Source organism: Saccopteryx bilineata, chromosome 7 (assembly GCF_036850765.1).
Source record: "Saccopteryx bilineata isolate mSacBil1 chromosome 7, mSacBil1_pri_phased_curated, whole genome shotgun sequence".
Taxonomy (NCBI): domain Eukaryota; kingdom Metazoa; phylum Chordata; class Mammalia; order Chiroptera; family Emballonuridae; genus Saccopteryx; species Saccopteryx bilineata.
The window spans coordinates 84,089,121-84,102,630 of NC_089496.1; the positions used below are offsets into that span (position 1 = coordinate 84,089,121).

General features: G+C 36.1%; 1 protein-coding gene across 1 annotated transcript in view; it reads right to left on the reverse strand.

Annotated features, from left to right (window-relative positions):
- The window catches only part of TM9SF3 (transmembrane 9 superfamily member 3), a 73,620-nt gene that overhangs the window by 18,293 nt on the left and 41,817 nt on the right, over positions 1-13,510 (reverse strand). Inside the window, exons 8-9 of the mRNA XM_066238141.1 lie at positions 11,331-11,425; positions 8,201-8,331 (exon numbers count right to left, since the gene is read on the reverse strand). Coding sequence (XP_066094238.1) covers positions 8,201-8,331; positions 11,331-11,425 — 226 coding nt within the window. The remainder of the gene's footprint in view (positions 1-8,200; positions 8,332-11,330; positions 11,426-13,510) is intronic.

Sequence of the window (13,510 nt, forward strand, 5' to 3'; positions counted from 1 at the left end):
TCTTCTCCCTTTTCTTGTCTAACTTCTTTTATACAGGATAAAAATGTGAGCAGTGTGTTAAAACTGTTAGTGATTAAACTGTGAAACCAATTTTCTACTCCTTTGTGTTCAAGTTCTGGATGAGTTTACTTAAAGAATACCCTGAGGTTGCAAGGGAAGTTGTTTAAAAAGAAAGTCACATGGACTAAGTCATCTGAGAACTGAGGATTTTTCTCAGTACTGATATTCAACCAAATAAACTGGTTACTGAAGAAGATAGGACTGAACTGTTACTCACACCCCTTGAAATTAAATAGATCTTTTTTAATCACAATTTTATTGCTCTCATAAATTTAAAATGTTAAAATATTGAATTTGCAAAATTTATTTATACTAACAGAACCATGCTTATATCTGTTTTGTTTATTTTGTTTTCATATTAAGGTTTTATTTTAAAATTAAATTTAGCAGCTATGTGTTAAAAAAAAAACCTTGGTCTAATACACTGGTGAAAACTCTGGAACTCAACCAATTCAGGGCCCTTCCCTAGCCTCCTCATCACAGTTCATGAACCAGTGGGGAGTGAAAATGGGCACTGGGGAGAGGAAAGGCTCCAGCTCAAGGGCCTCCCGTAACTACAATAAGAACCAGTTAGAGCCTGACCAGGCGATGGCGCAGTGGATAGAGCGTTAGACTGGGATGCGAAGGACCCAAGTTCGAGACCCCGAGGTCGCCAGCTTGTGCGCGGGCTAATCCTGGTTTGAGCAAAGCTCACCAGCTTGGACCCAAGGTCGCTGGCTTGAGCAAGGGGTTCCTTGGTCTGTTGAGGGCCCACGGTCAAGGCACATATGAGAAAGCAATCAATGAACAACTAAGGTGTCACAACGAAAAACTGATGATTGATGCTTCTCATCTCTCTCCGTTCCCATCTACGTTCCCGTCTGTCTGTCTCTACCTATCCCTCTCTCTGACTCTGTAAAAAAATAATAATAATAATAACCAGTTAGAAACAAGTGTTGCCTATCATACTTAATACCCCCCCAAAAAAAAAATACCCCACAGAAATACCAAATGGTCAACTCTTCTCAATCTCAGTCACAAAGCAAGATTGTGGCTATTACTCTATCCTTGCTTCCCAGAATGGCCTTTTGGGTAATCTGTAGTGTGAATAGGATAGAAAGGGAGAAAGCAGCCTGAAATGAACTATTTTAGAACGCTAAAGGATATAAATTTATGTAGGGTTATAGACAGTAATTGCTTATAGGTAAGGTGAATCTCATGAAATACACACTGCCTTGTCATCCATTATGCTTATGCATTTCTTTGACACATGCCAGAGTAGACAATTTTATCATCCTTTTCTAGCTCATACATTTTTATGACTTTATAGCTATATAAAAATGATTTAACTTCAATTTAATTGATAATAGTACCTAATCCAAGCATAGCTAACTTAAACACAAATGCCTGTAAGAAGCCTTCTTTATCAGATATTTCCAACATGCTAATAAATAATTCTCATTCTTGGACCACTTCAGTAATATAACAGAAGAAACACTGGCTTCGAAGTTAAAAACTTATTCTATGTTTTTATTTTCTTTGGATCAATACCCAGAAGTGACATTGCTAGATCATATGGTAGTTCTATTTTTAATTTCTTAAGGAACCTCCATACTGTTTTTGGTAGTGGCCAACCTAGCATTATCTTGATATCAAAACCAGGAAATAAAGATATTATAAGAAAACTACAGACCACTATCTCTCACAAATATATATGCAAAAAAACAACTTATTTTAACAAATGAAACCCAACAATATATAAAATGGATAATACATTATAACAAGTTGAGGCTTATCAAAGGAATGCAAGACTGGGTTAAGATTCAAAAATCAATCAATGCAATTTACATTATCAGAATGAAAAAAGAAAATTCATAGATCATCTCAAAAGGTGCAGAAAAAGGCAACACAAGATCCAACCTCAATTCACAATAAAAAAAAACTCAGCAAACTAGGATTAGAAGGGAGCTTCATCAATTTCATGCAGGGCGTCTACAAAAACAAAACAAAACAAAAAAACTATAGCTAACATTGCACTTGAGGATACAGACTGATTACTTTTCTCCTAAAACTGGTAATAAGTCAACGCTGTATGCTCTTACTGCTTCTATGTAACACTGTATGGAAGTTCTAGTCAGTGCAAAGAAGAAGAAACAAAAGGCATACAGATTAGAAAGACAAAAGTAAAAGTGTTTTTATTCATAGACAACATGATTTATATAAACATCTTTAGAAATCTAAAAAAAATATTAAAACTAATAAGGGAGATTAGCAAAATTGCAGGATGGAAAGTCAATACACAAAAATCAATTTTTTTTCTATACCCTAGCAACAATCAGAATTTGAAATTTTAAACATATCATTTATGAGCCTGGCCAGGTAGCTCACTTGGTTAGAGCATTGTCCCAATATGCTAAGGTTTCCGGTCTGATCCCCAGTCAAGGCACGAACAAGAATCTACCAATGAATGCATGGATAAGTGGAAAAACAAATCAGTGTTTCTTTCTCTCTCCCTCTCTGTCTCCTTCTCTTTCTCTTTCCTCTTACATCTCTCTAGATCAACAAGTAAATATTTTTAAAAATTAATAAAACTCTTGCCTGACCAGGTGGTGGTGCAGTGGATAGTACATCGGACTGTGATGCGGAGGACCCAGGTTCGAGACCCCAAGATCGCCAGCTTGAGTGCGGGTTCATCTGGTTTGAGCAAGGCTCACAAGCTTGGACCCAAGGTCTCTGGCTCAAGCAAGGGGTTACTCGGTCTGCTGTAGCCCCACGGTCAAGACACATATGAGAAAGCAATCAATGAACAACTAAGGTGTCGCAAATAAAAACTAATGATTGATGCTTCTCACCTCTCTCTGTTCCTGTCTGTCCCTATCTATCCCTCTCTTTGACTCTCTCTGTCTCCATAAAAAATAAAAATAAATAAATAAAATAAAATAAAACTCTTAAAAAATGCCATTTACAAAAAGCATTAAAATATGAACTATTTAGGAGTAAAGTCAACAGAAGATATACAAATCCTAAACACTAAGATCTATAAAGTGTTGTAGAGAAGTTGTGTTCATTAGTCAAAAGCCTTTCTTTGACTTTGGGTGATGGGTACACAACATAATCAACAGTTCAAATGCTATAGAAATGTTTACCTGAAACCTATATACCCTATTGATCAATGTCACCCCTTTAAATTTATTTTTCTAAATAAAATACTTTGAATATTATTAAGGTGTCAATTCTTCTCAAATTGAGCTATATAGATTCAATCCAATCCCACTCAAAATCCCAGCAGGCTTTTTGCCAAAATTAACATGCTAATTCTAAAGTTTATATGGAAATGAAAAGAAATTTAAAAAGCCAAAACAACTTTGAATAAGAGTTCAAGACTTACAACTGTAAAGCTACAGTATCAAGACAGTGTGGTACTGGCATGAAAACAAAACAAATCAATCAATGAAACAGAACAGAAAATCCAGAAATAGATCTATACACAGATAGATGGTCAATTGATTATCAACAAAAGTGCTTGCGCAATTCAGTGGAGAAAAGATCTTTTTAACCAATGGTGCTGAAACAACTGAAGAGCCATACATAAAAGGAAATCCTTGAAAAGACCTGGCCAGGTAGTTCAGTTGGTTAGAGCGCCTTTCCAACATGCCCAGGTTGTGGATTCGCTCCCCAGTCAGGGCACATATATGAATCAACCAAGATAGCATGAATAGGTGAAAGAAATTGATGTATCTCTCTGTCTCTCGCCCTTCCTCTCTCTAAAAATCAATTATAAAAATAAAAAACCTTGACCCTTAACTCACATTATATACAAAATTAACCACAAATGGATCATAGACCTATATTTAAGAGCTAAAACCATAAAATTTCTAGAAGAAAACACACAAAGAAAGCTTACTGCATTAGGTTTGGCAAAAGATTTCTTAAATAGGACTGAAAAGTACAAACTATAAAAGAATAAATCAGACCTCAAAATTAATTTGTTCTTCAAAGGACACTCTTAAGAGAATAAAAAAGACAAGCCTCAAAATGGGAGTATTTGCAAAATATGTATAAGACAAAGATCTTATATCTACAATATATAAAGAACTCTTACCACTCAACAAGACAACCTATTAAAATATTGACAAAAGTTTGAATATTCAATAAAGAATATATGATATATGATGGCAAATAAGCACACAAAAATATCTTCAAAATGATTAGTCATTAGGGAAATGCAAATTAAAACCACAAGAAGACACCACTAGAATGGCTTACATGAAAAAAAAACAACTTACCATATCAAGTATCAAGATAATGTGGAGCAACTGGAGCTCTTTAATCTTGCTATGAAAATATCTTTACAAGATCTTTTTGTTTGCCTTAGCATTTGTCAACAGTTCAGGTCAGGTAATGGAGTTTTTCTAACACTGCTTTTATAGATCTTTATTATGCTTTTTTATGCTTAAGTGTAGTGTAGTCTTCTCACCACCTTTAAGATCTCAAAATAGTGCCTATCCACTAATCTTGGTGTCTGTTTTTTTCTCCTTCCCAAAATTCTACGTCATTCATTTCATTTTTGAGGTCCTTCAATTCTCAAGCCATTTTCCCAGCCATGGCCCAAAACTTGGGTCATGAGAGTATTTCCTTAAATATTTGTGAAATCTGATTTCCTAAAACCAAGGGTGTATTTTCTCATGATGTTCAAGATTCCTCTCCCATGCTAAAACAGGCCTTACGGTGACAAATACAACATAGTTCATTCATGACCACGACCCGTTCCTCCTCCGTCGTATTATATCCACTGAGACCAAAAAAAGGTAAAGTGCATCTATCAGTGCATACTTAACTAAATACTATTTGGAGTATAAAGGTTATATGTTCTTATGTTACCTTGCTTCTCTGAGTTTTAAAACTCCGCAACTTGGTTCTTTGTTCCCCGAAGGCCTACAATAACATCAAACTTAGGACCTGAGATTTCCAGCCCACAAAAGACTTCACACCTAAAAAGTTTTCTTTAAAACATCTTAGCAAATCCTTCCTCATTCCCAAGAAACTCACGGGACCAAAAACTCTGGGTACGATACCTAAATCATTCTAGAACAAATTCCCAAAAGAATCAGTCTAATTTCAAGTACACTCTCTCCCATTCTCTGTCATACCTTTGCCAGAGCACTGCAACTTCAGGAATAACAGGTATGTTCATCTTTGGCCTAAAATTTCATATAAATGCTTTCTTATGTCTTCTTGTAATACTCTCTGACTCTAGACGCCATGCCTTCAATCTGATTACACTAGATATTATCTCAGATTATCACCACCACACTCTACCTATATTTATCTTTATTAAGCTGCTAACTTTGACTACTGTTCAACAAGTTTAATTTAACATGAACTTAATGGCTTTCATGTATAATTAGGTATACATAAGCAGAAAAGTTGACGTCCAAAGACAAACTTCACCCACTTTAAATCCTATTTTGGGCTGTTTCTAGTGATAGCAGTATTTTAATAAAACTCCAGATCCCAAGTGGGTGAAGCCCCAACTTCTGCTGGTAAAGTCTAACCTTTCACTAAGGTTAGACTAACCCTTAATTGTGGGATCTGTCAGAAAACAGAGAATGAGAGCCAACATCACCCAATAGCTACAGAAAGAGCTAAGGCCTGGGAAGAGTACATGGAAGAATGTGAAGATATTCAGTTAGTAGGGACGCTGGCTTCTCAGACACATGGTTTGTGAGGCTTTCAGTGGACAGATTCACTCCCAGAGGCTGGGACTACAATCCAGTTAACACTAGACAATGAGTTTCGAGCAAGATAGATAGATTGGCCTGGGATAAAGCCCTAGGTACCGAAATACTTTAAATTCCCAGGTGATTCTAATGTGTACACAGGATCAAGAACCATGGTGTTTATGAAAATATATAACCATATCCTTCATAATGTCAACAAGTCAAACAACTAAAAAGACAAATTTATGTCATTAAAACACTTAATGAACAGCTAGTCAAACAGTCTCAAGTTCTTAAATTTCACATTCTAAACAAGTTTTAATACTCTTAAAAGGAGAAAACTGTTATACTACACACCTGGTTAGAACTTGAGGCCAATGGCACGCCCTTAGCTCTGCATTCCTTCCTTCCTTCCTTCCTTCCAAATTAGATGTAAATTAAGAACATGAGATTGTAGGAGACTGCTAAGGGTCAACACCAGTCTTCCGTACATCAGAGATAACTGTATAAACCCCTACCTCAGCACAGTTTGACACTGTACTTTGATAATTAGTAATCACTAAGTTGTCTAAAGGCAAGTCACACTGAATATTAACATTCAAAACTCCATTTACTAAGTGGTAAAATTTGTAATTTTAGTGAAACAAAGAGATTTTGAAATATAATATTCACATCAAATCCAAAACTTTATAAGAAATAATGATTTTTATCTCTATAGTGGTGAAAAATATATAGTGGTGAAAAATACAGCTTTTTTGTGACTTGTAAAAGCACATTTGTTCACATATGCATGTACCTTCATTGAAAAGTTTTTAAAGAAAATGCTATTTATATATAGATGCTGATTTATAGCTCCCTGAAAAATAAAATTAAGAAATAAAAAAACATTTTATGCAGAAAATTATAATGAATCAGAACTCTAATTTTTAAACCACTAAGCATATAATTTCACTGGTCATCTTTCAGAAGGAACTTAACTCCCCTAAATGTACTTTCTGATGGCCTACAACTACTACAAAGCAAATTCTTTTCCAGTTCTGAATATAATTAAGTACTTTAACCTTTCCTAACCTTCATCACCTACCCTGGCTTGCAAAAAAATGTTTTCTGAAGAAATTTTCAAAAATATTCCCTACTAAAAAGTATTAAAAGGCTTAGTAAAAATATATAGCAAGCGTCTTTTAAAAAGCTGGTCTGGACTCTGAAACAACCAAAATCATCTGGAATTTCTGTGAGACTATTTGGTAACTTCCACATAATAGAAAAAGAAAACAAGTCTAAAATTCAGAGAGACGTGGCTTCCAGCTACAGTTCTATTATTAACTATCTGCATGACCTTGACCATGATACTCAGCCTATCTGAGAAGCAGTGACCACTCTGCAACTTGTATATGTGTGTGTATGTGTGTATATGTGTACACAAGTGTACATTAAAGCTAAAATCTACTCTAGACCTAAAATTCTGTTTCTAGGTAAAAGGTAACAACAACAAGAATTTGGAGACCATGGATTAACCCTGTATAGCACCAGCATATCTGTGTTTTAGTTTTCATATATTTAAATAATTCTTAAAAATTTCAAAATCTGCCTGATCAGGCGGTGGCGCAGTGGATAGAGCGTTGGACTGGGATGTGGAAGATCCAGGTTCGAGACCCTGAGGTTGCCAGCTTGAGCGCTTGAGCGCGGGCTCATCTGGTTTGAGCAAAGCTCACCAGCTTGGACCCAAGGTCACTGGCTCCAGCAAGGGGTCACTCAGTCTGCTGCAGGCCCGCGGTCAAGGCACATATGAGAAAGCAATCAATGAACAATTAAGGTGTCACAGTGAAAAACTAATGATTGATGCTTCTCACCTCTCTCCGTTCCTGTCTGTCTGTCCCTGCCTATCCCTCTCTCTTACTCTCTCTGTCTCTGTTAAAAAAAAAAAATTCAAAGTCTGTGACTAAAGGTTACGATATGTGAAAAGATTTTAATATCTATAGCAACATATATTACCGATATTAATATAAATGCCTAATGAGGTTCTGAAAATACTATTCTATTCCTGAAATAAAAAGTACTATAGAGAAGCTTCACTTCCTACCCTTACACTCATCTATCACTTTAAAACATCCATGTTTCTTGATGTGACATTATTCCATCTCTGAAATATATTCACCAGTTTCACTCATCTCTTTAAAAGATTAGTGTTCTCTTCTGTCATAGTTAAAAGATAGGCTTTTACTTTACTGGTTCACAGAATCAATGAAATAAAAGGGCAACTGCAGGTTTACACTTAACTAGAATTATGTGGAGACTAACAAGAACTTCCTCCTTCATCTCACTTTCTAGGACTGGGTGAAGACTGGCTGCGATTATTAAAAGAAGTATGTTGAAGACATAGCAAGCCTCGTATCAGAATGCTTATACTTGTTCAGTTTAAAAGTATGACTCAAGCAACTTACCATTGTCCCAAAAGGAATGGCTCTTGAAGCATGGTAATAAATGGCTATAAAATTGATGAAGAAGGCAGTGCCACACACCATAGCTGGGATAAGGAACGCCCCAATGAACATCTGCTTTATCCATCTCCTTCCTGGAAGAAAGAGGAGACTATGGAAATCAGAGAGATAGACAGACGGGCATTTATATTAATGTTTAAAAACTAATGATTTAGTTCCAAATTAATTATATTTTTAAAGTAAAAAACTTGCGATGTGATATCCTAAATACTATTCCAAAACAATGGCTAGTAAAGACCAGTCCAGCTAGTCAAGTATGCCTAACGGAAGCACACTTTTAGCAGTGAGTGTACTGGCAAAGAGCCATGAACTGCAGTAGAATATTCTGGTGTTCTGTCCTGATTCTGCCACTGACTGCTATAAACTTTGGTAAGCCACTCAATCTTTTGGGGCTGCAAGTCAGCCTAGAAGAGTGTATTCCAACTGTCGCCTGGGGTTCTGGAGCTTCTTGGAAGTGCCCATGGAGTCACTGGTGGAAGAAGAGCCCAGGTCCATAAGCCCTGCTTCAACCAGAACAGAACAAGTCCATTTTTAACAGTTTTACACACTGGGGTTTCAGGGAAACTTCACTGGAAAAGAGGGTTCCTCTGCTTAAAAAAAAACCAAGCTAAAAAACCCATGGGTTACATAGTCCCTAAATTTACACTTAGCCCTTTAATTATGATTATAATTATATATGTAAATTTATTTCTCTGTTTTAATAGGAAAAAAACAATAAAATGTGCTTCAAGAGCTCTGTCAGTAATTAGAACTACAGATTTATAAGTTTTATTATTTCTTTGCACCTCTTTCTATTGCCAAAATTCTATGTGGTGAGCATCTGTTATTTAAAAAAATGAAGGGAAGGCATTTTCAAACTATGTAATCAAAAACTGTAAACCAATTTCAGTGACCAAGCAAGCATCGAGGTGCCGTCTTCCTAATACAGCAGATGCACAAGGCAGTGGGAGCGTCGGCCCGTTGCTTGGGAACGAGCTGTGAAGGTTTAACACTGCGTCACTATTAAGAGTCAGCCTCACAACCAGAAGCATAAGGACCCAAATAAAAAATGCTAGAGGAAAAATAAGTGATAACCTAACTTTTGCTTTTTTCTATATAAGGTTCTTTTTAAATATCTGCTTCAGAATTACTACCCCAAATCTTGACATTTCTCCAGAAAAACACCTAGATTCTGAAATTTCTCCTTTATTTAACTTCTTTCTCAGTAAGTTTCAAGAACCCCTCCTTTCCAAACTGATACTCACCATTTCAACAACACCCCAAAAAGGATAGCAACTAATGAATGTTATGGTTAATTTTTCCTATTTAATTCCAAGTCATTCCTGGCATTTTCTTTTCTTGCACTTTCCATTATTTCCTCAGATTCAGACAAGTATTAATAATTTCCATATTCAACTCTACCTCTCTTTCCCTCCAACAGTCCCAAAGAATCCCACCTACATTCCACTGGGTACTACAATCATGGTCCAGGAATCCACACTGTAGTGATTCCTACCATTCCACATGCCCTCGGCGACTCTGCTCAAGTCCCAGGCCGCCCCTGGCTTCAGACTGGGTCTGGAGCATTACCCAGTGCACTGTGGACAGGTGCAGACCCTGAGGTTCACTGTAGTTCAAATCCTGAGATGACTCTGAAAATGCCTGATTCTCTGGAATGACCTCTACACTAACTTGGTTTTTAAGGCTAGTTCAGACAAAATATCAGGACATGATCAGACCTCTTTGGGACACTCTCAATCAGCAATACCTTTAGATTATTCTTGGTAAGATTTGACACATCTAGGGGCTTTAGTCTAAACTCCGTCAGCTTTCAAACATAAGTACAGTCAAGTTTGGCTGGGCGTTCTTATCTTAAAAAGTCTAAAAGCAAATTTATATTCAAGTAGGAATAAATTTCTCATTTTAAATAAATCTATTTCTGCTGGGGCAACTTTTCTGGGGCTCAAAAACGGTAAAAAGTCTCAGCCTAACTAGTTTCCAGGTCTAATTCAAAGTAGAAGTTGCCTCAGGAATCATTTCCTTAGGATAGTAGTCATGTAGGATAGATAAGACTCATTTCTTCCTATCTGGAGGTAGAATGTAGAGACCGAATGCCTCACTGAAATACTCAGTAATTCATAATGATACTGCCTCAAGCAATCCAAAGAATTATCAATACTGAAAACTCAGACCACATTAAGTCTAGTAGGACCAATAAAAGAAATGGTAAACCAGATATCCTGGAGGAATTTTAAATGATCCTATGCTCTGAGCTTCTCTAACCTGTAAGTCTGGTCTACTAAAGAAGACAGGATCCCCGAATGCTGACAGAGGGATGAGTTGGGAAAATCACATTTGGAAGTCTCATCCTTAGGAATATAATTTTAACGTCTTTCAAAAATCCTTTATTTATAACCTGAAATATGCAAATCTACTACTTTCAGCACTTTGCTGACTCCAGATAGTTACAGAGAAAACAAAGAACTTAAGGACCCTTAAATGCCATCACAGAAAAAAAAACAAGTACCCTTGTGTCATCCATCAATCTCACATCATTCCAAGTCACAACAGTAGAAGAAGCAAGAAAGTATTTAAGATGAAGTGCTCTTAGCAAAAGATTGTGACAGAGTAACAGAAATCTTTGTGCAGGGTCCTTTGATAAATATTTAAGAGTCAAAAGAAATAAAGAGCTTTTCTATTCTTCCACTGTCCAGATGCTTTATCTATAAACCATAAACATGTCTTTATATTCAACTAAAAAGCTATACATTCCATGAGGAGGCTTCTCATGAAGCACACGTAGGGAGCCAGGCACCTCAAAGCCAAGCAACTTAAATATACTCTCTCCTACATGTTCCTCAGTCTAACTGCGCAGTAGACAGTGGAGATAATCTATAAAATGTTCACGATTTAGGCAATAAAATGCAAGGATTCCATAAAAGCAAGATAGATCACATAATAAATTTGGAGATTATGTGAAATGGGATAGCAAAAATTTTTACAATGCCTGCATTGCCTATTTTAAATTCCAAATACCTGACTGTAAAATATTAGCATGTATAATTAAAAATACAAAGTGATAACTCTAAGTTACCTCCTTGTCTAGCATACAGACTTCCTCCAAAATAACCATTCACTGGAGATGTAGCAGCATAGACAAATATGGCTGTACTGAGCATTGATCCTCTCCTAAAAAGGTAAAAAGACATGTAACATAAATTGAAGCCAACAATTCAAAGAACATATCATATAGCCTAAAAAAATTAACAGTAGTTTAATTTCAAAGATAAATTTAACAGGAACACAAAAATATCATCCTGGGGCCCTGGCCGGTTGGCTGCAAAGGATCTCAAAAGGTTGCCTAGAATGAATTTCCAGTTTAAATAGCACCTGAATGATACAAGCTGATCTTCATTTTCTTAAAATCTGCAGTTAAATTTCATAGTGTATTCTAAAGAAATACAGGGGTGGGGCAAAAGTAGGTTTAGTTTTTTTGTATGGAAAATAATACAATAATTAATAAATAATAACATAAGGATAAACTCTGTGTTTTCCATACTCACAAGTATAAACCTACTTTTGCCCAACCTCTAGTTTACATTACCTGGCAAAAAATATTAGAAGCTGGCACTAAAATTGTTTTGCAACCCTGTGAATCAATCACATCATATGGAAGAGGATATTCATCTGTTAAGAAAAATAATTAGAATATTCCTCTTTATAATTTAACTGCTTAAGATTCTTGCCAGCTGATAGAAATAAAATGTAAGTAGTATAATCTATACTAGTACTTTAAGTGGTATAACACTAAGACTTCTCCTGTTTAGTTTTCCTTATATTGTTTAAAAAAATTTTTAAAAACCCATTGGTCCACAAAAAACATTACCTCAGATCAACAATTTCTAACCACCTCTTGCAATGATATCTAGAAAATTCAGACCAACCCTCTGGAGTAAAACTAGGCAATAATTTTTAAATGCCTAACTGCAAAGAGAAGTATTAAATGATAAATGACAGTGTCATTTTCCATAATATAGAAATGTATTTAACCCACTAACAATAAAGACCAATTCTGAATCTCATTATAACTAGGAAGGTAAAATATATTCTAGATATAAAAAATACTAGAAATTCTTCTATAAATAGTACATACAACTTTGTCAGTGTGAGCTACAGAATATTCTTTTTAAAAGAATCTACAAGATCATACTAATGTGTACAGTAGGAGGATATATTTTCATAAATTAAGCATATTCTTGGTAATTATTATTCTATACCACTGTCCACCTGTGTAGAATACAAAGACATCATATATACTTGAAATATGTAGCACTCCTCTGCTCAAATAACTATGCTCAATTTCTTAAAATGGAAGCATAACAGTTAAAGCATTACAACTGTAAGGTATTTTTCCCCACCGAGGAAGAAGGAAGGGCATAGCATAGCCACAAAGTGTGGAATAGTAAAAGCTTTATTTAGTACAGCGCTTCCCAGACGATGTTCTTTGGCCCGGGGACAGAGGCCAGAGAAGTCACATGGATGAAACTGTGTGGGGGATAAAGGGTCGTCTAGGGTGGAGGCGAGTTGATATGACCTGGCGAAATCTCACTGGCTGGCAGATGTCGCTCTTTTCCAAAAAACCTCTGGGAAGTTTCTTTTGGTGGGCAGTTCTAGCCAAAGTTCCCAGGTCTAGTTCCTCATGTGACCTTTCCCATTGCCCACTGACCTTACAACAATATTTAATTTCCATCAAGATAGAGCTAAATATAAATGTGGTAGTAAATAAGAATGTGTCATTCCCATGTTTAAAAGATCACAGGTCCCAAAGTCAGTTTTAAAAGCCAAATTAGTTTTTTTCAAGAACTCAATTAAACAATGCCAGCATTCATTTATTCTGTCCAGACTATATCATTAACAATTTCAACACATTTTCTGTTTATAACTGGGTATGTAAGGCTGTAAGGCTGACATAGGCTAACAATGCTGAAAACTGAAAGGTTGCTTCAGTCTAAGACCAGTCTAAAAGAAGTCGTTTTTTTTTAAGATGTGAAAGAGAGAGGGAGGGAGAGAGGGAGGGAAGCATCAACTTGTAGTTGCTTCACTTTAGGTAGGTGTTCACTGATTGCTTCCTCGTATGTGCCTTTACTGGGCAAGTCCAGGGTTTTGAACCAGCGACCTCAGTGGTCCAGGTCGACAGTTTATCCACTGCACCACCAGAGGTCAGGCTGCCAGAAGTCTTAATATCAGCACAGAGGTTTCAAAATGGCTGCTCAT